Raw genomic sequence first — 26,837 nt, 5'->3', positions numbered from 1 at the left:
CAGATACCAGAAGATTGGGCTCTGTCATTATTGTTCCTATATTCAAGAAGGGAAAGAGAGACGACCCCAGAAATTACAGGCCCATCAGTTTATTAAGTATTATTGGTAAATTATATGCCAGGCATTTATATAGGAAGCTTAAAGACTGGCTGGAACAGGATATGATATTGGCAGAGGAGCAGGCAGGCTTCAGGGAAGGTCGCTCTACCATAGATCAATGCTTGGTGCTACAGCATCTCATCGAGAAAAACATCTCAAACAAGGTCACCTCGCTCTATGTAGCCTTTATAGACCTTAAGGCAGCTTCCGATTCTATTTCGAGGGTCAAACTATGGAAGAAATTAGAGGCCTCTAACATTGATAGGCACCTGCTCCTACTCATTCAGACTCTATATAGGGACACCTCCCTTAAGGTCAGATGTAGTGCTCACAGCCACCTTACAAAGGCTGTTCCAACACAAAAAGAGATCAAGCAAGGCTGCATTCTTGCCCCACTTTTGTTCAACTTCTACATTAATTCAATGGTAGACCAGCTAAACCATACCGATTTTCATCCCCGCAAAATTGCGGGGAGACACATAACTACTTTACTATACACAGATGATGCAACTATTATCTCAAGGACTCCAATTGGGCTTACAACAGCATTGTGGAAGTTGCCTGAATACTGCGAGGAAGAAGATCTGATGATCAATTATCAAAAAACAAAAATCATGACTTTTGCAAAAAGACCAAAAATCAGATCATGGATGATAAACCAGCACAAGATTGAGCAAGTCTCCCAATTCAAATATTTAGGGGTAGTTCTTCAAGCAAATGGTTCCAGGAAGGCTCATGCGAATATGTGGCGTTAAACACACAGAGAAGTTCATCAGCAATAGCCCAATTTATGAGAACGAAAGGCGACCACTATATCCCTTTAGCCCTCCAATTATACAAAGCAAAAGTACTAGCGCAATTATTGTACAGCTCTCAGTTGGGGCCTTTCCTGAATACCCACGTATTAAAACGTGTACAGTCAAAATTTTTGAGGTCAATATTGGGTGTGTTCCTAGGGATGTCTCCGATGCAAAGATAAGATTAGAGACTGGCCAGATCAAAACTGAAGCTAGGGTTTGGGTGGCTATTCTTGTGTACTGGCTTAGACTGTCATATTTTCCTACTGGCCTTGCCCCACTAATTTTGCAAGACGATTTTAAATCCAATTGGATTCAGTCAACTGAACAGAAAATAGCTTTCTGGGGTCTTCCCTTGCAGACTTTATTAAATATGGGTTTTGAACAGGCAATGGAGACTATCAAGCAGCATGTTGCAGATATTGAGAAACAAAGTGACCTCAATAGTGCCCTAGAATTCTGTCTTAGGGAGGACTACAGACACATCGTATCAGCTGCACCCTATCTTGAACAACTGGCACTGCATAAACATAGAAGGGCATTTACTTTGGCCCATCTAAATGGACTCCCCTCGGCAGTTTTGGAGGGATGGTACAAAAAGATTCCCTGGTCAGACCGCCTTTGCCCCTGTGGCATGGAACAGATACAAACTACAGAGCACGTTGTGTTGTGGTGTATATTTTATAGAGATATTCATGTCGCACTCTTCTCCCCACGGATGAATCACTTTCCGGGTCATACAGGACAACAATATATTGTTTTCTGACACTAATTCGATATTTACATATAGTGTCGCCAAATTTTTTGCAGCTGCCATAGGTGTTGGAAGAAGGATGCTGAAGGAGTTCGGACTTACCTAGTTGGATGAAAGACAAAGTTTGGAGAATAATGCCATTCACCCAATATGGCTGATATGTATTATATTAGTACTACACTGTGTTGAGGTGTCTATTAATTTGATTGGGGATATATGGCAGATAATTTTAATGTAGTTCCCTTTTTTGGGCTGGTCTTTGACGTTTGACCATAATAAAGTTTGATCTCTCTCTCTCTCTCTCTCTCTCTCTCTCTCTCTCACTGGAATTAATGGTCAGGTGTGTTGTGGCTGGAGGGAAATGGGGGGAGAGGAGGAAAGGGCTCCATTATGCCCTATGCTCTAGATGCTTTGAATTACAGCTCCTAGGATTTCTAATCAATTGGCCATGCTAGCTAGGGCTAATAGTTGAAGTCCAAAATATCTGGAGGGCATCAGGTTGGGAAAGATGCCCCTGTAAGGATTATTTAGGCATGGAAGTATATAAGGTATGCACTGAGAAAATGGATTGTGCCTTTGGTTTGTTGTTTTCTTTCCATTCACTAAACGGGGCAGGGGAAGCATTCCATGAAAAAACTAAAGCTGTACAGTCAAGTTCAAATAACTAAAAGCCTAAATCCATTTTGTCTGTTTTGGGTATTCTTGTGGCGCTTGAATATTCAGCCAGGAGTTGACTGTGCACCTTTACAATTGCTAATTAGTTGGTTATGTTATCTTGCAATAGTTATAATTAATTTGCCAGATATGTTTGAAAAATAATAGTATTAATTAAGATAATCTTAGCTTTGGATTGATGGTATGGTAATTTCCAAGGAAAACTGCCAAAATACTTTAATACACCTTTTACATAAATTGTCTTTGATTCTACTGTATCACAAAGGACTATAACTAACAAATCTGTTCAGTACAAGAAGTACTTCAGACATACCTCTATGAGAAGGCAACATCTGTTACTTTTTACCACAGCACATCAGAGGAAGTGAAAAAGATTACTTATCTATTTATTTATAATTTATTTGTTACATATACTTCCTTTTCCTCCAAGGAGCCTAAGGCAGTGTACATAATCCTACTTCTCACCATTGTATCCTCACAACAACCTTGTGAGGCTGAGAGTCAATGACTGACCCAAAGTCACTGAGCTTCATGGCTGAAGAGACTTGAACCCAGGTCTCCCCAGTCCCAGTCCGACAGACTGTAATGACTACACCACACTGGTGCCATTAACTCCACCAAAAGAAGAATGTTTAAATATTGGGGAAATAACTACCAGTCTTGCTATCTGGCCAAAACATTTGGGTTAAAACAGCAAACATATGGCTGATACCCCAGAGGCAATAGGAAATGCGAGATATCCCAGAGAACCTCTGTTGTCTAAAGAGTTCCAACCCTGACTCCCCACTGTGAAAGGTTCCACATTGCTCACCTCTATGACTTTGGGAGAAGTGAAAGGGGTCTGGGTGGGGGAAGCCTTGGACCCACTGAGTTCAACCCCTAAATTCATCCTAAAATAGATGCTTTAAAAAAGTGTAAGTTTATCTCAGAGAAATAACACTTATACAAGAAAAACAATGAAAGTTAATCATTGTTAAATCTCATTGACAGAGAGTTACAGTACAATTCTACCCCTCAATGTTGATTGCTGCACTAAAGAGAGCTAGGATCTGATGGAGGTGCCATCTACTAGTCTCCACTGTGCCTGTGGAGAGCTCCGTAGGCGGAAAGCTACCACCGGCAGTTTTCCTGCCAGAAGTATTGAGCATAAGGCCCCAAAATGGGCAGTGGAAGAGTCTGTAGATTCTCCTTATTTTTCCTTCCCTAGCCCCCCTCCCTTAGGATTGTTCTGCCCATCATATGCTTTAATGTCTCCAGGTGAAATCAATTGGACCTAGAAGTTCTTAACTTTAGACTGTTTCCAAAGAGGTAGCCATGTTAGCCAGTTGCAGCAAGAACAACAAGGTCTTGTGACACTTTAAAGACTAACACATTTCTTATGGCTTGAGCTTTCATGGACAGAGTCCATTTCATCAGATGCATGAAGTGTTATCCTCAATTGACAAGTATATGGTTGGGCTGGGCGGGGGGGGTTGTAAGCCACGAGGTCAGAGGGAATTGAAATGTAGAAAGTATGGACAGTAATAATTACCTTAGAATGGCTATTCACAAGACAGTTAGAAGATAATACGTATCATTGCATTGGTGAGCTAATTAACACATGTAGTGTGATAAAAAGCATTTGTCCCTGTTTGAGTCATAGGAGATGGATTTGAATCTCTTGATGAATTGTGGTTTAGCAACTTGGTGTTGAAATCTGTCTTTCCTTTGTTCAAGCATCTCCACCTTAAGGTATTGACACAGTGTCCTGAGAGGTTGAAGTGTACCCCACTGTTTTTTGAATATTGCCATTTCTGACCTCACTATTTACAATTCCTATCCGCACCCCACCAAGTGTGTCTGTATACCTGCCAATTAAGGATAACACTTCATACATCTGAAGAAGTGGACTGTGTCTGCAAAATTCATTATTTATTTAATTTATTGCATTTATACCCCGCCTTTTTTCCTCTTGCAAGGAACCCAAGGCGGCTTACATTATCCTCCTCCTCTCCATTTTATCCTCACAACAACAACCCTGTGAGGTAGGTTGGGCTTAGAGTCTGTGACGGGCCCAAAGCCACCCAGTGAGCTTCCATGGCTAAGTGGGGACTAGAACCCAGATCTCCCGGCTCCCAGTCCAACACTCTCACCACTACACCACACTGGCTCTTTATGCTATAAAATTTATGCTATAATAAATGTGTTAGTCTTTATGTTTAAGTTGCCACAAGACTCTTTGTTGTTTTAATGATGACTGGCTTCAGTTTTAAGCAAAAAACACACAAAACCTCTACATAAGATGGTTTTTTTAAAGGAATATTAATCTTCACCGTTGATGACAGCTATTAAAATTCTAAAAAATAGAACAGAAGATTCCTGTAGAAAACATTAACTGACAAATACCCCATTTCTGGATTTAAATACATTCTTAATTATATAAGCATGTTCATTCATTGGGCTGTATCCGATTGTCCTATCCACTTTGATCTTTGATCGAGTGGAGGCTTTCATGAGCGGAAAGAAAGGAAGACAGTTTTCCTTGATTTCCCTGTCCCTTTGTTGCCCCCTCCATTTCCTTCCAAATCTGCTCCAGAGGGTTTGGATCCCTTTGGAACAGTGTTCAAGGTGGTGCAGGCAGGGGCTGCAGAAGAAAGGGGAAATTCACTGGATCAAAGAGATTTCCAGAGGGACATAATTGGGTACATTGAGATTTACTCAATGTATGAATCATAAATGAATTCATGCACTGAATGATCCATTCCATGCATGAATTGCCTTTTGCTTCTTTATTCTTCATTTGAGAAATAATCAATTTTATTCATTTCTGATTTTCTTCTCTCTAAACAGCACTCAATCCTTGTTTGGAGTTTACCTGTGAATTCCTGTGTTTACTCAACCCTTCAGGTGCAGCTTGTGTTTGTCCAGAAGGAAAGTCATTATTTAATGGAACATGTAGTGATTTGAGCACTTTAGGTGGGTATTATAATTTGAAAGAAAACGTAAATAAGTGTACAAATTTATGGCTCCCATTTTGTTTGTCTGTTTACTTTTTGGCAGAGAGCCAAAACAGAATTTTGCATGGAGAACCTTGCAAAATTCTGTATTAAGATCCTTATAATTCAGTATTTAAGTGCTAGGTCTACAAATTAATGGATGCATCTGAAGAATTATAAAATTACAGAAAGCTAATTTCAGAAAAACCTACTAAGTTGAATGAATGCATAGAAAGCTGACAATGTTATTCACCTTTCAATTGTTCTTAGCTTCTAAAATCTGAGATGGTGGAGTTAAAGAGCTTTTCTACAGAAAGCTTTTATTGTGCACTCATCATTCCCTACTCATGGGAATTGTGACCCTCTGGTTTCATTTCTGTTTTTAAACAGCACTGTCAGCAAGATTTTTTAGATCAGGGAAAATGTGGTATTATTTGGGAAAGCGAAAGAAAATGCTTTTCCATTTGTGTAATTGCACTGTTCTGCTATTGTGCCACCTAGAAGTTATGTTGTGGAAAGGCAGGAAAGTAAACACCATTTGTGAAGTGCTTGGATCTCAATTCTGATGTACGACATCCCTACCTGACTCCGTGCCGGTCAATCCGCGGCAGGGGGGAGGCGCTCCGTCCCTCTCTACAGGATCCTCCCTGGCCAGCTCTGCTCTGCAGTGGCTCCACGGAGCCGCCAGCCGGGGCTGGCCACAGCCGGAGTTCGGAATGGTGCCGGGCTGCTGCAACCGCAAGTGGCGGCTGTCGTAGCAGCTGCCATTTCCTTCCTTGCAGTAAGCCGTGATAGGCTACGTAAATATTTATGTAGCCTATCACGGCAAAAGGCAGCCACACAAATGGCGTAGCAGCTGCCATTTGCGTGGCTGCCTTTTGCCGTGATAGACTACGTAAATACTTATGTAGCCTATCATGGCTTACTGCAAGGACGCAAATTGCGGCCTCTATGACGGCCACCATTTTCGGCTGCAGCAGCCCAGCAGCGGCCAGGAGACCAGCCAGAGCTGCTGACGCTGCCGCATCCGCCGCTGCATCTGCTGCCACCACCGCCGGAGCCACTGGAGCTGCAGGATCCGCCACCAGGTACGTTCCATCCCGGGGGGTTTCCGCAGGGTGGAGGGGTGGGGGAGGCCGTTCCACCACGGATTCCACGGGGGCGGATTCTTTAGAATCCTCACTGGAGTCCGTGGCAGAATTCTCTGAAATCCCTAATTCTGTGACAAAACCAAAAGTAGATACAGCAGATTAACAGCCTCAAGTAGAAAAGCACAAAGTCTGCATGAAATTTGCATGCTGTGACCTGGAGATTCTTCCTGCTTAATCTCCATGTTTCTGAATGATTGTGATTCAGCATCTTTTGAGGGAATTATACTGTCAACACACTCATTTCCTTGTTTCACGTACCAAGGCTGAGGCATATTGTTTTTGTCCCAGCACATTCATTTCAGTCTTGAAATAGTTATGAACAAAGCAAGAAATATGTCAATATTTCATATGTGAATATATATTATTGTGAATATATGTTACTAATATTGAAGTTTTACAAAAATAGGAAGCAAGGATGTGCAAAATCTTCCCTATTATTTCAGTTGATATTTCTGCCAAGCTTAAAAGTGGTCAAGACATATATTATTCGTAAAAGCAATTATGTAATTTTTGCAAGATTTCTCAAATGGTAAACTCACATGTTGGTTAACAACTCCTAGCATAAGAGAACAGCATTCCCTTTTCAAAGTGCTGACCAGGGAATAATCATTTTCTGTAAAAGGGCTGACTGGCTTTCTTATTGAACATGGTGCCAGATTACTTCTTAAAGGGCTATACACATGGCACATTTCCCCCATTCTGTGAAGTAGTGTAGTTGCACAACACCTTCTTGCACAGCCACAGATTCACAATACCTATTGAGAAATCTTGTTTTCTAATCAGGGCACCTATCTGTATCTATATATGGAATGTGATGTTTGCTACAGAAAATGAAAATCGGAAATATTGCCTTCATTTCTCATAGTGAGATCAAACATTTTTTAAAAAAAAATTAAATGAAACTAGTTTCTTCTCCAACAAACATTTATTTATTTATACATACATACATACTACTTTTATACTGCTTAGTGTCCTAAAATATCTAAGTGGTTCACAAGCATCTACGATGCTGCCACATCATCCTGATCCCACAACAGTAAATGAATCAACTGGACTAGGTGCACAAAATGCTTCTTCTTAGGGCAGCCTTTCCTAACCTGGTGCCCTTCAGATGTGTTGGAGTACAACTCTCCTCATTCCCAGCCAGCATGGAAGTGGATTTGTTATTCCATGCAGTAGTCGTTCTTGCAGAACAACACCTGTAGCCATGGGTATTAAAACTTGTGTTGTGCTAACAGCTCTGTACATTTGGGTATAGGTAATTTCTTTACATTTCAGTATAGGGCTGAATCTACACATAGCACTAGCAGTTATACCGTTATCATACCGTTATCATAACTATTAGTACACATGACACCAATGAGTACCAATAGTTATGATAACGGTATAACTAGTATGTGTCGATTCAGCCTAGGTAATTTCTTGGGTCATATTGTTCCAATGCCTTGATTAACAATTATAGAAATGTGATCTGTATGGTTATGCCTTAAGTACAGATGATACATGTAAGCTGACTTGTGAAAATGGAGGAAGATGTGTGATAAATGAAAAAGGTGATCCAAGATGTTACTGTTGGCCAAGTTACTCAGGGGAAAGATGTGAAACTAACCACTGTAACAATTACTGTCAGAATGGAGGAACTTGCATAGCTTCTGTTCTTGGTAAGTATTTAAAGCATTCTTCAGTGAAAAGTTAATTTTTAAATTTCAGTAACTGATGCAATATGCTATTTTATAATCATATATCATCTTTACTATTGTTATAATGAAATAATGAATATTTCTTAGTGTACAGATTAAAGAAAAATTATGAAGCATTGAAACTATTGTGACATGAATAATTAATATGATCCTGATAAAGTGAGAGGAGATACATGCACAATAATAGCTTATTCATATGTGGATCCTCTTCCCTGTGATTTGTTGCTTTAAGAAAGTGCAGATGATATAGAATAGGGATGTACGAAATTCCGCCATGGATCTCTGGGAGGCCGAATGCCAGTGCATTCGGCCCCCTGAAATCGGTGGCGGAACGGCCCGCCCCCCCCCGGGACGGGACTTACCTGGGGTGGATCTTCCTGGTGCCGGCGGATCCGGCGGCGGCGGCTGCGGTGGCCGGTCTTCCGACCAGCTGCCACCGCCGCCATTTCCAGGTTTAAAAAAAAGAAAAAAAAACATGATAGGCTACGTAAAGATTTACGTAGCCTATCACGGCTAGATTTAAAAAAAACACCATGATAGGCTACGTAAATCTTTACGTAGCCTATCACGGCTGACTTAAAAAAAAAAACAAACACGCGTGTACGCAAGTGGAGGCGCCCATGGCCGCCGCCATTTGCATTCCTTATTTTGGCATGTCTTAGCCTATGTAAACATTTACGTAGACTAAGACGGCGAAAATAAGGGGAATGCAAATAGTGTAGCGTCTATGCTATGTTGGGCAAAAAAATCCCAACTTCAGATATACTGATGGGATCCAAGCTAGCAAGCTAGCGGTAACTGACTATGAACGTGATCTTCGAATTGTGGTAGACAGCTTAGGGACGTCCTCAGAATCCACCACGGACTCAAATGAGGTTGAATTCTATTGAATTTGGCCCCCCAGAGTCCGTGGCGGAACGGATGTACTCACCTCCGCCTCCTGGACCCATGCGGACCGAATCCTCCCTCCTGGTGGCTCCATTCGGGAAGTGATCCGGATGCAAATGGTGTCCGGGATGCCATTTGCATCCCTGTATTTTGTTGTGATAGGCTACGCATTTGAATTTGCGTAGATAGTTGCATAGCCTATCGCGTGAAAAAGCAGGGACACAAATGGAGTAGTGGATGCCATTTGCGTCCCTGCTTTTTCATGTGATAGGCTACGCAACTATCTATGCAAATTTAAATGCGTAGCCTATCACAACAAAATACAGGGACGCAAACGGTGTCATGGATGCCATTTGCATCCAGATCACTTCCTGTTTCTGCCCAGCAGTGGTATGGACAGCAATGGCAGCCGTATTGCTGGCGGAACGGAGCCAGCCGGCAGCTCTGCGGAGTCAACACGGAGTGGAGCCAGCCGGCGAGGAGGGGTAGGAGCCGATCGCTTTCCCCCTCCGGCAGACCCCCCACGGACAGCAAGGTACAGGATTTGTACATCCCTAAGACAGCTTGATGAAAATGTTGACAGTGCACAGTTGCTGTGAAAAACACATTTTTTTTTGTGGGGCATAATTAGGATAAGAAATAAAAAATAAAACTGCCAATATCAAACTGCCTTCATACGAGTCTATTGTGTGACCACACTTGGAATAATGTGTACAGTTCTGGTCACCACACCTAAAAAAGGATATTGTAGTGTTGGCAAGGGCACAAAAAAGGGTTACTCAAATAATCAAAGGGTGGAGCAACTCCTCTATGAGGAAAGGTTACAACGTCTGGGTCTGTTTAGCTTAGAAAAAAGGCAAGTCAGGGGAGACAAGATAGAGGTGCACAAAATTATGGGTGTGGAAAAAGTGGATAGGGAAACATTTTTCTGCCTCATACTAGGACTTGGGGGTTTTCCGTGAAGTTGATTGGTGAAAGACTCAGGCCACGCAAAAGGAAGTACTTCTTCACACAGTGCAAAATTAAACTTGAATTCACTACCACAAGATGTAGTGACGACTACCAATTTGGATGGGTTTAAAAAGGAATTAGACAAATTCTTGGAGGATAAGGTTATAAATGGCTACTAGTCATGATGGCTATATGTTAACTACAGTATCAGACACAATATGTCTCTTTTTACCAGTTGCTGAGAAACACGAGCGGGGGTGTGTGCCATGTCCTGCATGTGGGTTTCCCACAGGCACCTGGTTGGCCACTGTGTGAACAGATCACTTGACTAGATGGACCATTAATCTGATCCAGCATGGCTCTTCTTCCATTCTTAACCTTCACTTCCAGTAGCAAGGATGTGCAGAAGACGTGTTCACCTTTGGGGAGGAAAATGCTGTTAAGTCACTCATTTCCCCTCCGGCCAGCCATGGGTTTGGCAGGGAGAAGGGGAAGGTCTACAAATGCTATTAGACTCCTGGTCTTTGCATCACCAGTCAAATTATTTGGAATACTACTACTATTGCTAATAATATAGATAACCAATTAGGTAAATTTTAAGCAATTATTCATTGTGTGTGGGGATTTAAATGGTTGGGATTGTAAGTTGTACATTCTCATTATCAGGGCACAAATGTTAATTTAAAAAAAAAATCCCTCTGACAATTCATAGATTTATGCAGTAGTGGTTTACTTGCAGTTAAGCTTTTCTGCAAATTCCTGTATGGACCTTGTGCAAGTAGAATTTGGGGCAGCTTTAATTAAAATTTATAAAATTATGACAGTTGTATTGCACTATAATAACTAAATGGGAAAATATCAGTTAAGTAAAAGCAAACATCTGAGAAACATAATTAAACCTTCAGCTATACTACTGAAGCAAACCAAACAAAGAGCTCAATCCTATGGGGATTGACACTTGCCTCTGAACCCTGAGGGCGACTGCCCATCCACTGCAGGGCAGGAGGAGTGGTAAGGAGCACATCTCCTTTGCGCTCCTGCCACCCTGCTTTTGAGGCTAGATGGCCGATTTCGGCTGTCTAGCTGCGGGACCTCGGAGCGCGGGGTGGGGAGGACGGATGACACATAGGATAGGAAGTGTCGTACTGGCACTTCCAATCTCCCCGCCCCGCCCCCAGGAATGCCCCACTTCTCCCACTCCACTCCACACTGCTCTTCTGAGCGTGGAACATGGAGCTGATCTGCACTGCCTATGAGGCAGCACAGGAGGGGGTGCAGGTTGGTTCTTGGAGTGCGGGCTCCGAGGTCGGTTCCCAGGAACTGACCAATCCTATGGCCATCTAGCTGCTGACTAGCGGCCAGGATTGTACCCTAATAAGTCTTTTAAAGGAATAATTAAGAGCAACAGCAAGCATTTATGAAAAATACACTTAGTTTACTATTTTGAGAATTAGTGTTCAAAATATAATAAAATATTTTTGAATTATTATTTTTATTTTTATTAAATTTTTAATATATTATCATACATGGAATAGTTTTCTTAGAATAAATATCAGAAACTGGTAATTCTTTTTAAAAAATTGGGATTCCAGGGGGATATGTCTCAAGGCCAGCTGTGTGCCACTGTTAAAGATTAAATTTATCTTCATTTCTATCATTTATCTGTAAATCACTACTTTTTCCACATCCCACTTGTAAATATTTAGATGAAACAAGCATTTCTGACATTTATGGCTTCAGCAAGTGGATGACACCATAGTAATTTTACCAAATCTCACATTTCATTGCACCATTTCTGAGTAAACGTTTAGCATTTACCACATTGGACTGGCAAAAATATCCAAAATTATGAGGAAATGAAAGCTTTACGTTCTATTTCATGTATTATATTATTTAGGAGTATTACAAAGACAGTTACCTTGAGAGGTATATTTCACTGCAAATATGAAATAGAATTTATTTATTTATTTATTTATTTATTGCATTTATACCCCGCCTTTCTCCCTCTCGCAAGGAACTCAAGGCGGCTTACATTATCCTCCTCCTCACCGTTGTATCCTCACAACAACAACCCTGTGAGGTAGGTTGGGCTGAGAGTCTGTGACTGGCCCAAAGTCACCCAGTGAGCTTCCATGGCCAAGTGGGGACTAGAACCCGGATCTCCCGGCTCCCAGTCCGTCACTCTCACCACTACACTACACTGGAATGGAAGTATTCATTGCAGAGTCTTCTTATTCACCAAGCCAGCATCTTTAACTGGAATTTAATCCTTTTAGTTTCCTCTTCACAGTTCATAATCCACGTTGCAAGCCCTTCATGATTAGGGAAATGCTCATCTTAAATTCTCCCTCAGTTTTCATTTTAAATTACGTATTTTTAACATATTTTCTGTCAACATATGCATTTAATAATGCATTGATATTTTTTTTAAGATGAGAACTGTGTTACAACATTCAGAGAAATAAGAAATCTGATGGATAGCAATGTTCCATCCACACCCACACATTTTCCTGGTAGTTCAGATCAGGTCAGTTTGCTTTGAAATTTGCAAAGATCAAATTCCTCCAACATCCCTACTTCATACAAGCAAATTTCATATGTGGATATACTTTTGATATACAAAATACACCGTCAACTGCAATAAACAGATGGTATTTTGCCATGTGTACAACTACAACCACAAAAGATTTCTCACAACGTGTATACATGATGAAATAAATGCATGTCTGTTTACCACAAGTAGGCCTTGATGTTCTTTTATGTTCTCACAATATTCAAATAAAAACTAAGAACTGGGTAGCTTACTTTGCACTCTTTTATAGTATAAATGTTGGAAGGCTGTTAGTTTCATATTTCTGTTGAAAGTGGCATTTTGAAAACCTTGGGTTGGATCCAGACTATGGGCAGTATCCAGCTGTGTTGTGCTCGAGGGAACTAGGTTCTGAACTATGAGAAGAATTCAACTAAAGTGATGCTTGTGCATCAGAAAGATTTGGTGGAGCTTTGTTAGTTCTATTTGAATTTGCAGAATGGCACTGTTGGATACTGCCCTTAGTTACTTTAATTTAGATCCCATTGAAGTCAATGGGGCAAGTTAGTCATGACTTTTACATCCCAATGATTTCAGTGGGAACAAAGTTTGGCTAACTTAGGTTGCACTTTCCTGGGTGTAAGTCTCACTGAATTGAATGGGACTTGCTCTTGAGTAAACATGCCTAATATTGCATGTCCATCCCATAATATTTATATTTCTGAATAGTTAGAGCTCTAAATATAATCAATACAATCCTGCAAATGACTACTGCTGCAATCTTGTGCATACTTATGTAGGAGTAAGTGCCACTGAATTAAATGGAACTTACTTCTGAGTAGACATGCATAGGATTGTGCTGGCTGTAAGTTTCTTTCAAATCAAATGAATGTGCAGTGCAATCCTGTGCATGTCTCTTTGGAAGTAAGTCCCACTGAGTTACTTCCAGGTAATGTGTTTAGGATTGGAGCCTGAAATTAATAATGACTATGTATCATTCTACAGCTTTTCATAATTTTGCTAGATTGTGACCAGCATCTACATTTTTATTATTTACTGTTAAGTGTGCTGTATAAATGCATTTTTCTAAATCTTCTGTTGCTGAGTTCACAAAGTGGTTTGATAGTTTTCTGGTAGACAACTTATTTATCTTGTATAAATTGGTAATAAATGTTCATTACCCACCCTAAAAGAGTGTGTTAATTAATAAGAGCTGACTGACAAGTGTGCACGCGCATGTATTTGGTGTAAGGCAGAATCATTTAAAAGCATTAAGATGTTGGCCACAAATTTCACTTGTATGAATTATTCTTGGCAAGTTTGAGTCCATTTCCTTTTAAGATCCATGGGAGTGTCTCCACCAGCAATTTACTCCAAACTGGCAGCATTTGGAGGTCGTTAGGAATCCATGACATCATGGCAATCCAGCAGCCACTCCGGAGTTTATCACAGAAAAACTAGATTTCCTGAGACTGCTTAATGTCTGATTCTTTTCCTTAAGTCAGGTTCTCCGCAATATAGTTGTTGTGTGTCCAACCCCCGCATTTATCTCAGGTGTGCTAGCCCTGCCCAGGGGTGTGCCTTTCACCATGACCCCAGTCAAGGGGTGTTTCCCGTCCCTGTGTTTCCCAGCACAAACCAATTAGTGTCTACTCAGAAGTAACTCCCATTGTGGTCAAGGAGGCTTGTCCCTGAAATGCGCACTCCCGAAGTTACTAGATTCTCATGAATCAAAATAACACATTCAGGAGCCTTAATGTTGAAGTTTTGGAGCTTTGAAGCTTTTATTGACTGCAGCATCGGCAGATTGGGGCAGAGAGAACATTGTGTTCCATTAGTTATTGTTCTGTGAGGGAGTAAATAACACTGGGGGGTGTGGGGAGATAGAATGAGACTGTTCCCAGAATTGTCAGCTTCAGGGGAAGGAGTACACTGTGTTCCTTTAGTGATTGTTGTTTAATAGAGTACATAATGCTGGGGAGGGGGGGACAGAGAGAGAGAGAAGGAGAGTGATTTATGTAGCGACACAGGAGGAAACCTTCTGGGATTTTATCGAAGGTGAAAGTGGGGGCGGGGGGAGCATCTCTTATTGGTTGAGCAGCCCCTGCCAGTCAGATAACTTTCACTCAAATACCCCTAGGGGTGTACGGATTCCCCAGTGTCTGTTCCAGTGGGGAATCCGGGGGGGGAGGTGATCCATTCCTCCCCCCTGGAATCCTCCAGAGCAGTTCCACACCGCTCAGATTCCGGGGGGGGGGGAACTGGCTTGGAGGTCCTTCCCTTCCCTCCTGCCAGCCAGAGCCGTTCACCCCCTCCCTGTCTCTGCTGATTACCATGTCTTAAAAAAAAAAGCAATCGGGAGGATGTGCCCATAGACTTATACACAAATAGAGTCATGAATCTTGCGTATAAGTCTATGTGCCCATAGGCTTATATGCAAGAGTCACAGCTCTGTTTTGCATATAAGTCTATGGGAACATCCTGCTGATTGCATGTGCCCATAGACTTATATGCAAAATAGAGCTGTGAATCTTGTGTATAAGCCTATGGACACATAGACTTATACACAAGATTCATGACTCTATTTGCGTATAAGTCTATGGGCACATCCTCCCGACTGCCTTTTTTTTTTTAAGGACATGGCAATCAGCAGGGAGGAGGCGAACGGCTCTGGCTGGCAAGAAGCAGCCGAGTGCCGTTTCATCTCCAGTCCTCCTGGAGCAGAGGTAAGTGGTCCTGATCCGCTGTGGATTCCTGATTCATTTGAATCCGCAGCAGATTTCTCTGACATCCCTAAATACCCCCACCCCACCTGGAAGTATGTTCTGTGAAGTGTTTTATACTGCTCCAGTGCACCCATTCATGCAGCCCTGCCTGGACCAAAGCCAATTCCAAGAAAAATCTGGGTAAGCCACCATTCCCTCCTCCTTCTGTGGTTGTAGAGACAGGGTCCAGGTTGTGTGAAAGAAGTGGGAGGCTACAGAAAAAGCCAATCATTTGGAAGTGTTGTTGCCTAACTAGGGATGGACGAAAGTCCCTTACCTGGTCCCGCAGCTTTTTTCGGGGGGGGGGAAGCGCTCTGTTTCTCCCCCCAAAATTCTTGGTGGGTGGGGAGGCGCCCCATCCCTCCCCGCCGAAATTCTGGCCAGGGGGGAGCACCCCACCTCTCCGGCCGTGAAAGAAAAAAGTAAAGTAAAGTAAAAAAAAAAAAAATGTGATAGGCTAGGGATGTCAGAGAATTTCTCCACGAATCTCCGGGAGGCCGAATGCCAACGCATTCGGCCCCCCGAAATTGGTGGGGAAATTCTCCGACACCCCCCCGCCCCCCCCGGGATGGGACTTACCTCGTGCGAATGTCCCTCATGGCGGCGGGTCCTGGCGGCGGTTCAGCGGCGGTGGCGGCCGGTCTTCCGACCGGCTGTCGCCACCACCATTTCCAAGTAAAGTAAAAAAAAAAACATGATAGGCTACGTAAAGATTTATGTAGGCTATCACGGCTAGATTTTCAAAGTCAGCCGTGATAGGCTACGTAAGCCTAACTTTTTATATAAGGACTGTTAAACTAATAGGCTTGAAGATTACTTTAAGGTCAGGAAGGAAAGATTTCTCACCAATTGGGTGAATATTTTTAGCATATTACTGTAGTAATGATCTTATGCTGGAAAAGCAGAAGTAGACTAGTAAAATAAGTGAAATCATAGATTTTGGCCAGAAGTACAAAATTAAAGATATCACCATGTCAGAGGTGGACAAGATCAATAAAGATAAGCAGAGGGTAGAGCTAAAAATAGCAAAAGGTACTCTGGAAATGTTCTTAAAAACATGTTTGGTGAATGGGATAGAACTCATGAAAGATCGGTCACAGATGAAAGGAAGTGCTGGGGGGAAGTATTTGCAATTCCTAGCCAAAAGCATAAGATATTTTGGAATGGACAATCAACAAAAAGAGAATGAATTCCACAGCTGTTTCACACATTATGATGATGGGAGATATGTTTAGCTATGCAGGAACATTCTTCAAGAAGCTGTGAACAATCAGGATCTAACAGTAGTGTACAATATACTGATATTGTATTTACATCTTGGAACAATGCATGTAACTTTTTAGTGTTTACAGTAGGGCTGCACAATGCGTGACCCACCATTAAAAACAGCAACACCCATTTGCTTTCCCATTCATTTCATGTGAATGAGACTATGTGTAAATAGTATCATTTCCATATAGTCAAGATTTCTTCCTGACATTGGCTTGGATATTATAACTTTTTGCTCCATAAACAGAAGGTTCTTCCATTCAGAGAAGGACAGATGTGCTCGCAGAAGGACCTCCTCCATGGATGCAACTCTCCTTCCATGAATGGAAGCTCCTTCTCTTCATAGACTGAAAAGTTAAGATCAAAGCCATTATTTAGATAATGTGAACTGCCCAGACAGCTTCGGCTATTGGGTGGTATAGAAATGTAAGAAATAAATAAACAAGGATGAGCAAAATGACGCAGTACTACTCATATGAATACTCCAATTAAACTTAATGTTGAGCCCCCTACTTTTACTAGTGATGATATGGCACCAGATTTGGTCCAAAATAGGGCAAAAAAGACCTGTGTCCTGTTGCACTAATATGGTAGGGCCTAGAGGCCTTTCTAAACTGAATGGGATCCTCCCTGCTCTACTTGTACTTCAGTACCTACTAGAGATTGGTGGCAGTGGCAGAAAGGGTCTTATCCAGGCCAGGAAATCATCTCTGACGCACCACACACATACACACACACACTTCAGTAAGTAAAGCAAAGGCGGGAGCAGATAGGATCCTATCTAGACGAGGACAGCTTCAAGCTTCACTATGGCCTCAGTCCCAAGCATCTTGGGGTAGGGACTACAGCTCTCATGGTCCCTGGATGTACTGCACAGAAGTCTGAGTGTCTTTTGAAGCCTGAAGTCTTCCTGAATGAGTCCCTCCCTCCCAAACTTCAGTAAGTAATGCAAAATGAGATGGGTGAAAGACCTTCTAGGTTGCAAGGGCCAAGATTCAGGTAGGCCTAGAAAACTCAATTTGGAATTAATCTTTTTTTTAAAAAAGGACTAATTTAGGTTACCTGGCAAACATCATAATAATTTCCCAACAACCTTTGCATCCAAAACACAGCCACTGCAGTGTGCTAGGCATTGGAGAGGGGAAAAGGGGAAAGGGAGAGACACCATCCCTTCATCTACTGCTTGAGCATCAAATAAGGCTAGGGGAATAGAAGAGGGCTTGGAGGAGTGTGCGTGGATGGATGGGAGACAAGGAAGCTGGGACACGGGGGGGGGGGCAGAGGGAAGCCTTAAATTCCTCTATAACTCATGTTTTATTTTGAGCAGGAAAATAACTTTCTTGTTTCTTTCATACTGATGTAAGTATACAAATCTGCCAGAATTCATCTTTGAAGCTGTGTTTGGATAATTTTTAGATCCATCACTAGCATAAACCTGTCTATAACAATTTTTGTAGACTGGGGTCGGAATTAGACCCTTCAAATTCTGCATTACAAGTTAATTCTGCCTTACAAGTTAATTATTTAAGCCTTAAAATAATTTATGACTAAGCATATGTCAAGAGTAACTTAACTTTTTATATCCAATGAACACTGGCCATACATTATAAACTGTACACAGTTACAAATATTTTATATTTATTGTTTATCATCTTGGATCCTCACAATATAAAACAAGAAAAATGGGCATTAGATTACAACTGAAATAGAAATGATATTAAATTAAACATAAATCAATAAAAATTAATAAATTCAGCTATGCTAGTTTCAAATATAAATGTAAAATTCTATAATACGGTTTCCAATTTTAATTTGTATAAGTTAATTACAATTTCTCAGAGCACTAAAGCAAGAGAGTAAATGAGTACTTAAAACAGACAGATTTTTATCTATATTCATCACTGACGTAGTGGTGAAGTTTGAAGTGCAGGTGCTGATTGTGACAGTCCCATAGACACTCCTCCAAGGGAAGTCCAAAAATTCAGAGAGCTGCATTGATCCATATCAAAGCACCAGTTCTAGCCATTTTCATCTCCACTAGGAGCAGAACTTTTGTAAACATAATGGGTCTTTATTGTCCATTTCAAGCCCAAGTCTTCAATAGACAGGAAACAATATATTGTGGCTTGGAAAAATCCATTCTCCACCTTTCCAGCTACTATAAGGATTGTAGTTAAGCTTGAGGGTGGGGGGATTCTGAGATGGAATGGAAACAGGCCACACCTGGCCATGCAGCTGCTTGTCAGCCATTCATTCCATTACTTATGAGCCCCCAACGATGGGGTGTGTGTGTGTATGCCACTGGCTGTACTTCCTGAATGGTTAGTGCCCCACTTTTGTTGAACCCCTTGCATTACAGCTGAAAGTCCTGACTTTGCTCCCATCTGGGTGTGTTTCCTTTCAACTTCAATGTGGTGGTATACAGAGGCCAACTGCCAAAACAGTTATCCTTGTTCCAATATTTCTGGCCCTGACCGTAGGTATACAGACCTTTGTAAAGGTTGTATGGAATATTCAGGTATCAATTGATGAATGAGGAAAGGAACCTGGAGATGGACAAGGAGAGGGAATTAGCCTGCTCAAACTCCCAGCAGCTTATACTTAGAATATCCTAATTATTCTAAATATTAGAATATCCTAAATATTAGAATTAGGGGAGGATTAGGACTGGGTTGATGTGTGTCCTTTTTCTCTTGTCTCTTCTTCAAATATTCTCATATGGCCTGAACAAGATGGACTGCAGGCCTCCTTTTCCATACTGTTTGGAGCCCTGAACTTCTCCTATGGGCTGGAGTACATTGCAACATTTTAATAGCAAATTGAGAAGTTTGGGGGTCAGATTGGAAGTAAAATGAGGCAAAAAGGCAGCGGTTTCTGTATATCTACATATGCTGAAGTATGCAAGAAACAGTATGTAACAACAGGCTAATAGGAACCTCTGAGCTTCCCAGCCAACAGAATGTTGGTGGCAGTTCAGCCAACAGCCTGACGGGGAAGTCAAAAGGAACCAGAAGTCAGGCACACTGTAGTCCTATTCAGGCATTCAAGCAAATAGGGTTCCCCAACGTCCCTGTACTCACCAGCTCCAGTTCAGATCTTTGTGTATGAGGGTCTGAAAGGGGTTTCCAAGAACATTTGGCTGAACATGCTTAGAGGTCTCCCTGCAATCAGGAACCCTGATAACATGGGGGTTCCAAAAGCCAGAGGACTTCTAAGTAAATTCCGCCAAACACACTTATAAGCCCCCCCACCTTCAGATCTTTGAACTCAACATTCAGGAGTCTGAAGAGCTGGTGTGTGCAGGGACACTGGAGGAAGGGTTTGTCTACACACCCCTCCCTAGCTTCAGCCCAGATGTTGTTTGTTGAAATGCCTTATTAGGGCTTCTGTGAGCTAACAATTCTGTGGTTCAGAGAAGCTGAGAAATGGAGTGTTAGGGTTTCAGTTGGGGAAGAAGGAAAACGGAGAGAAGAGAAAGAGAGGGAACTGACCTGCTGAATCCCCTGACAGCTTGCAATAAATAAGTGTCCTGGAGAGGGGGATTAGGGTTGAAAGGATGTGTGTCATGAGGTTAAAACATTCACCACTTTGCAAAATGAATGGATGTTCAGAAGGAAAGGAAAAAGGATGACTTTTCCACTTCAAAAGACTGTGCCTCCCTGCTGTACAGGAATAAAATGCTCAGGTTTGGGACTTACAACCTCTAGCACATCCTTCTGTCACCCGGTGCCCTCCAGATGCGTTGGACCGCGACTCACCTCATCCCCAGTGAGCAATGGAAGCTTTTTAAGAGACTAACTGCCAGTGGGAGGTATTTTTAGGGGTTTGCTGCTGGGGATGGAAAGACTAACGATGCCTTCCCCGTGGACTGCAACCCCCCAACCCAAATTGCCCCCCACCAGCTGCAGTTATAGGCTTGGAAAAAGCCTTTCACTGAATTTAATTGATTTTTTCCCAAGCATAATTGCAGCAGGTGATGGGGGATCTGTGTTGTGTGTGAGAATTAGTGTGCACACATAAATGGATATGTCTTAGTTGTGGGAATGGGGAGGGGGCAGGTGTGTGGCCTAACCAATTTTAGCATTGACCTGCTCAGTTTTTTTAGGAGGGCCACCTACCTCTGGCATGAAGTCCCTGGAAAGTTCCCCCGAATGGATTGCAGTCCTTGATCCACAAAAAGTTGCCTATCCCTGCTTCCATGTTACATGATTCTCAGAAGGAATTATGTTTTTTACATTCTTACATTTTATGACATAAAACATGTCAAATTGCATGTGCATCATCCATTTCACTTATAGTCCCATTGCTGTTCTTTCTGCTAACATTTATGAAACCAAAATTCATTTTATTTGAATAAATATATTTAGTTGTACAAAGCATAAAATGCTGATTGATCTATACTTATAAATATGAAAACCAAAAAAATGTTTTAAAAATGTACTTTTTTTTTTTTAGGGCGCAATCCTATGCATGTTTGGACAGATAAAAGGCCTACAGCTCCCAGCATTCTCCAGCCAGCATGGCTGGCTGAGGAATGCTAGGAGTTTTAGGCCTTTTCTCTGTCCAAACATGCATAGGATTGCACTCTTAGTTACTGAAGTACATATTACCATGTATTACATTTCTTTCTTATAGGAAGGCCTACATGCACCTGTACCCTGGGTTTTACAGGTCCAAACTGCAATAAAACAGTTTGTGATCGATTTTGTCAAAATGGAGGAACCTGCACAGTTACTGCTGGAAATCAACCCCGTTGTCATTGTCAGCCTGAATATACAGGTGACAGATGCCAGTACTGTAAGTATAATAAATATTAGGTGGCATATGTAAAGCATTACATATTTAAAAAGTGAATAGCCAACTGAATGACCTGCATTTTTAAATTTAAAAAATGGTAGCGTATCCTCTTTTAAACTCCTCAAGGTAGCAACATCCAGAATAAAACCATATAATTACAGTTTATGTTACAATAAAAGTTACCCTAATCAGACAATAAAAATAATAAGAGAACTAGGAATGTGTGAATTAGCAAAAATTGAGCTTGCTGAAGTTCTCCTAATTAAATTTTGAAGCTTGTTCTGACTCAAGTCCACATCAGATTGTGAGCTTCGTGGTTTTTGTTTTTGTTTTCGTATGAAAATATGTGCATATTTTCCAAAATTTATGCATCAGTTATGCACATCTTTGAAATGTATTAATTCTTCTCCCCTTGAAGCACATTTGTGCACATTTTTCAAAAGTATGCATCTGTTTATCCACATTCTTCAAATGTAGTCATGCTGTCGAATTTAGTATTTTTTGTTACAGACTTTGACCGCAGATTGCATCCAAGTCTGTGTTCAGTCTGGAAGGTGCAAACTGGATAAATCCTGATAAAAAATGAACTGAAATCTCTCATACATCCCTAAACAGAACTACCATCAAACAGCCAATGCTGTTATCCACACCCCTTATACCTCCTGAAAGACCTGCTTTACATAGCCTTCTAAAGCAAGCAGGAAAGGACAGACACTCTGGACAAAGGGTTCCAAAGTGTTTAGGGCTGTTCATGCCCCACACTGTATTTTTCTTCATCAAAGAAGAAACTTCGAGCAAATCTTCAGCAGAGGATCTTATTTATATTTATTTAAAATAATTATATCTACCACACGTTATGCGAGGTGGATTACAAGTATAATTAAGGTAACAACATCCCCTATTAATAAAAAAAACATAAAAACAAAGTTGCAAACTAGTAAAAAGATTAAAAAACAGCAACCCAACCCAACTGCAGCTCCAAATGCCTTTCTAAACAGAAAAGTCTTGCCACCAACTCTCTCCTTGCTGAGGATGACTAGACCTCATATAATGATTGTCTCAGGGAGGGACACATGGGAAGAGGTTGTACCCTGCATATTTATGTCAGAAGCTGTTAAAACCAGCACCTTGAATTGAGCCTGGAAACAGACTAGTAGCCAGAGAAAATGCTGTAAAATTTATTGTGTATGCTCCCACTTCCCCACCACCCCCATGTGGCAGGCATTAGTGCTTTGTACTAGCAGAAGCTTCCTAGGGCACATACTGAGTATGTTGAAGCAATACATCTGAGAAGTTACGAAGGCATGGATGAGGGTGACAAGAATCTTATTCCCCAAGAATTGGTGCAGTTTGCTGGACCTGTGGTGTCCATTGCACAGGTAGACTCTATGCCAGAAATGCTTTCTATCGCTTACATCTGTTGTGTTGTGTAAACAGATGTAAGCGATAGAAAGCATTTCTGGCATAGAGTCTACCTGTGCAATGGACACCACAGGTCCAGCAAACCCCTAGGCTATGAAACTGTTCTGATGGGTTCTGATAACAATCCCATTAAATCACAGGTAAAATCACAGCTCCTAGAGCATCCCACCTCTGCATCAAATCAAGTCCATCTTCACTGGATTCACTCTGTTAAACCTCATCTGCTTGATCACCACCTTCAAAAACTAATTTAGCATGGAAACAGCACAGTCCCTGAGGGACTGAGCTCACCTCAGCCATTTCAACTGTTTGAGTACGACCCAGCTAATAGGAACAAAACCACTTCATAGTTAGTCTACCAAATGTTTTGGGCACCAGAGCAAGATATTACTGTGCATATGCTGAAAGCTTTGAGAGTTCCAGAACTAATTTTGTAGAACTATATCATGTAAGGGGTTTTTTGATTTTAAAAATTTAAACCAAGTAAGAAAAAGTGAATATTTGATGTCAACTCCCAGTTCAGTGGTATAGCTAATCAATGTCATTATTTACACAGGGACAATGCAATTTTTTAGACAGAAATTCATGTACAAATAGCAATGCCCTTATTTTCGCCGTAGTCTACGTAAATCTTTACGTAGACTACCCGGGCCCAAATAAGGAACGCCCATGGGCGCCGCCATTTGCGTACACGCTTTTTCCCCCCCCCCAAAGTCACCCATGATAGGTTACGTAACGATTTACGTAGCCTATCACGGCTGACTTTGGAAATCTAGCCGTGATAGGCTACGTAAATCGTTACGTAGCCTATTACGTGTGTGTGTGTTTTACATTTACTTTTTTATTTTGCGGCTGGGGAGACGGGGCGCTCCTCCCCAGCCTGAAGTTCGGCGGCGAGGGATGGGGCGCCTCCCCCCCAGCCTGAATTTCGGCCGGGCGGCGTGGGGCGCCTCCCCCCCCGGCCTGAACTTCAGGGGGAGAACCGAAGCGCCTCCCCCCCACCGCGAAGCAAGCTGCGGGACAAGGTAAGGGACTTTCGTCCATCCTTAACAGAAAGACAGAAAATCCACCAGCTGGCCTGACCCACTGCGGACCAAGTTGGGCCAGCTGGTGGAAGTTGGAACAGACAGAGTCCAGGGGACTGAGCCAACGAAAGCTTGTCAAGGTTCGACCCCCTAATCAGATTTTTCCAACATCCCTAGCTTCCGGGGGCAACCAAAAATGAGTCGAAACACTCGTTTCTAGAATGGGGGAGGCTGGGAGCTTGCATAAAGGCAGCTTCGCTAACCTTCCCTGTTCTAGAAACAAGCATTTCTGCTCGTTTGGGGGCTTGCCCCCAGAAGCGCTAAATTTCCATTGCACAAGCGGTTGGTGCTGCTTGTGTGATAGGATTGATGGGGCTGGCCGAGTGCAGAATGAAAGCAGTAGTGGGCCCCATGTGTCACTGTTGGATACTGCCCCATTGTCACAGCAGGCACTGATCTAGCACATCCACAGCCTCACTTGATAAAGATGAAAAGGAGAAATAGAGCTGCATGTCATCAGCGTACTGATGATAATACAGTCCAAAATGCTTGATGACCTCACTTGTTTCATGTAGATGTTAAATCTTTCTCACATTGCATATTTCCAAACAGAAGGAAAATAACATCAAGGATGATATTGTTCATTATATCTTGTGTATATGTGTGTATATATATATAAGTAATCTTTTACAGAGGGCTCTAGGGTGGGTTTATATGCACCTGCTCCATCTTGGGAACTGGATTGCCTCCCAGTAAGTGTATGAACCAGGATGGAATTCTAGACTGCAGTGTGCACAGTCTCTTAGACACATGGAGCCTTGATCAGATGATACAAGGAAAATCATCCTGTTTTACTTTTCTTATGAATACTGTAAAATTTAAAGATTCAGAAAAAGAACCTGGAAGGCTCTGATACTAAACTATTAAATTTAATAACAAGATCTGTTAAATAGCAAAAAAGATTTGCCTACATCTTAAATGAAATTTTCACTGAAATAAGCAGAATGTATTTCCAGTTGCGAGACTATTAAATAAACTCAAGTCTTTGAATGAAAAACACACACACAATAATTGTCATTCTGTTTCTCTTGATATTAAACTGCATGGATCCAAAAATAAGTGCAGTTGGGTATACTAGCCAGTGTGGTGTAGTGGCTAGAGTGCTGGACTGGGAATCGGGAGATCCGGGTTCTAATCCCCACTCGGCCATGGAAGCTCACTGGGTGACTTTGGGCCAGTCACAGACTCTCAGCCCAACCCACCTCACAGGGTTGTTGTTGTGAGGATAAAATGGAGGAAGGAGGAGGATCATGTACGCTGCCTTGAGTTCCTTGGAGGAAAAAAGGCGGGATATAAATGCAATAAAATAAATAAATAAATAAATAAATAAATAAATAAAATTTGAAAACAATATAGTACATAAATCATGCATAGACAGACATACAGATGAAGAAAAAAATATTTACTTGAGGTTTACACAAAGCCAAACAAATTGTTTCTAGTTGACTGCTTCTACAAACATCTTTTTTTTTTAAAGGAATTCATTTAAATGTAAATTTAAGGATACTCTCTACACTGTGTTGATTATCGGATTTGAAAGCCTGCTGACAGAATATTTCAGATAAACTAAATCCATTAATGAAGGAAGGGATGCTTTATTTATTTAAGCCTTCCACGAACCTGAAGACTTTTTAATAGTGGACAATAGTTGCCTAAATATATATTATAGTGTTTAGCTTATAGTTGAGAATGTTCCATCATTATAATAATTAACATTATAATAAAGAGCTCTTACAGGACAAATTGAATATGGCTTTTATAAATGTTCCATATGCATTTTCAAGGCAATCTTATAATATCTTGTAATGTAGATTACAAGTATTATCTCATAAATGGGGAGCTGAGCAAAAATTCAAATCATAATTCATTACCAAGTGAGGTCATGAGTTCAGATTTGAGAGCACGGTAGTTACTAAAACACATTCTACAGCATATATATGTAGATATTTTCTGACTTGTTAATCCTCAAAAATAACAAAAATAACAATAACAATGACATCATTGATTGACTGATATCTTGTGAAAAAAAGTTCCTGGTTTATTCAAACTATTAATGTACTCTGATTGAAAACAGACTGTTTCCATTACTAGTAATATATGCAAAATGTTCATTCATTACAGATGTTTGCCACCATTATTGTGTTAATTCTGAATCCTGTATCATTGCTGATGATGGCAATGTAGAATGTGTCTGTCCTCTACGATATGAAGGTCCAAAGTGTGAAATAGACAAATGTGTAAAATGCCATGGAGGACAGTGCATCATAGACAAGGAGAGTGATGACATAATGTGCAAGTAAGTAACTATTACGAGATAATCAAATAATCACATACTTAAATATACACAGAAGAATCATAGAATAGTAGGGTTGGAAGGGGCCTACAAGGCCATCGAGTCCAACCCCCATTGTAGCTAATTGTAGAATTAGCTACAATATAAGCACAAAGTATGACCGTATATCAAAGTAGTAGTAGGCTATATAATTGCTTGTCAATCAAGCCAAATGGTTCTGTGCAAGTACGTGAACTTCAAGTTGATGCTATTTTTAAATGATGTCTATTATTTTAAAATATGCATATACAATAATTATTCAGAGTTGCACATAAATTCAGAACAAACCAGCATGCAGGAAATTTTCAGGAAATAGAGAGAAACATTTCCCACATCCATAACTTAGTTTAGAATCCATTCCATATTTTTAATTAATTCAGTGGACATCCCAAAATCAGGTGGGTTCAGGCAGTTTTGGAAGCTTCTCTGACATAGTATGGCTCATGACACACAGTACAGTAGCCATCTGTGCTGACATAGAGACCTCTGCATATGTATGGCAAGGCTTATTTTAGTGGGTAAGCTTTTTGGAATTAAGATAAAACTTCCAGTTCAAAAAAGTCCCAAATCCATCCTAGTGGGTTTCCACCACAGGTAGAATAATGAATGAATTAATTAAAATATTTATGTCTTGCTTTCATTCTAAA

At 41.2% G+C, this 26,837-nt stretch overlaps 1 protein-coding gene across 1 annotated transcript in view; it reads left to right on the top strand.

Annotated features, from left to right (window-relative positions):
- Positions 1-26,837, top strand: part of LRP1B (LDL receptor related protein 1B) — a 1,474,154-nt gene that overhangs the window by 1,393,517 nt on the left and 53,800 nt on the right. Inside the window, exons 83-86 of the mRNA XM_084809602.1 lie at positions 5,155-5,280; positions 7,948-8,112; positions 21,190-21,351; positions 25,980-26,154. Coding sequence (XP_084665728.1) covers positions 5,155-5,280; positions 7,948-8,112; positions 21,190-21,351; positions 25,980-26,154 — 628 coding nt within the window. The remainder of the gene's footprint in view (positions 1-5,154; positions 5,281-7,947; positions 8,113-21,189; positions 21,352-25,979; positions 26,155-26,837) is intronic.

This window comes from Heloderma suspectum, chromosome 1 (assembly GCF_057233095.1).
Source record: "Heloderma suspectum isolate Gila_16-S chromosome 1, 16-S_ref, whole genome shotgun sequence".
NCBI classification, from domain to species: Eukaryota; Metazoa; Chordata; class Lepidosauria; order Squamata; family Helodermatidae; genus Heloderma; species Heloderma suspectum.
The sequence above is the reverse complement of the archived record's forward strand: the minus strand, read 5'-3'. Positions and strand labels throughout refer to the sequence as shown.